At 43.0% G+C, this 979-nt stretch overlaps 1 protein-coding gene across 1 annotated transcript in view; it reads left to right on the forward strand.

Annotated features, from left to right (window-relative positions):
* The window catches only part of LOC102853410 (olfactory receptor 2T11-like), a 28,672-nt gene that overhangs the window by 2,697 nt on the left and 24,996 nt on the right, over positions 1–979 (forward strand). The window contains exon 2 of the mRNA XM_006898143.1: positions 209–338. Within this exon, the coding sequence (XP_006898205.1) occupies positions 209–338 (130 nt within the window). The remainder of the gene's footprint in view (positions 1–208; positions 339–979) is intronic.

Here is a 979-nt window from a genome sequence, read left to right on the forward strand (position 1 = left end):
TCAGGTCCTCCTCAGTTTCAGCAAGCAGGGTTGTGTCATCTGCGTAATGGAGATTGTTGATGAATCTTCCACTAATCCTGACACCACGCTTCTTCTCATAGAGCCCAGCCTCCTGGATAGTCCATTTAAGAGAAGTTAAAATTATATAAATGTTTTAATTTTCTGATGTATTATGAATGCCTTACTTAAATTCAATTTATATCCACAGTATCACAGTTCTATTACACAAATGTTAGTCTGGGTAAAGGGGGCCAAATAGAAGAAAGAAGAATTCAGAACTCAAATGCTGATGGCCTGTCTGTTGCTGATAAGAAGAAAAAATGGCATTGCATGTCTGGGTAAGCTAACAGGTGGCTTGAAAATCAGAATGGAATGCCCCTCCCTAAAGACTCTGTTTATAAAAATCATCCGCAGTAAGTTCACAGTGTGAATTTTCATTTTGTCTCTCCAGGATGAGGAACTCACCCTGGAGGTCCCCTTTCCCCCCTTTAATAAAGCTGCATTAAGCTTTCTCCCATTCTCTCTGATTTCTTCTTTAAGTCCACTAACCTAACCTAACATATGGTGCTGCAAAACCCGGGAGATAAGTTAAGTTGCTGTGCCCGTGCCTTAGGGTGAGTGTTGGCACCCTTACTCTCTCCAAAATCAGTCTGTGCAGTGTTAAGATGCTTGAATGGTAAAGTTCTGCTGCTCTCCCTCTCCCCTCTGTGTGGGCAGCTGCTGGCCAGATCTCTGCCCCTTTTGTCTTTCTGATCTCTGTATTCTTCCTCTTCCTCTCCTAGAGGCTCCTAAAGTAGACCCAATTGATTTCCAAGCATATTAAGCCTTTCTTTCTCTGTTCCAAAGCTTTTAAGCTTTCCAGTCCAAACATTGTGAACTCCCAAGAGAACCCAGATCTGTTCCATTGGCCTTCCATCCCACATACCCACAAAAACCACAGATCTGTGTTGGAAGGCCAACCAGAAATGCCAGGCATTTC

The sequence above is a fragment of the Elephantulus edwardii genome, unplaced genomic scaffold (assembly GCF_000299155.1).
Source record: "Elephantulus edwardii isolate Elephantulus edwardi_28Jun2011 unplaced genomic scaffold, EleEdw1.0 scaffold00221, whole genome shotgun sequence".
In the NCBI taxonomy this organism is placed as follows: domain Eukaryota; kingdom Metazoa; phylum Chordata; class Mammalia; order Macroscelidea; family Macroscelididae; genus Elephantulus; species Elephantulus edwardii.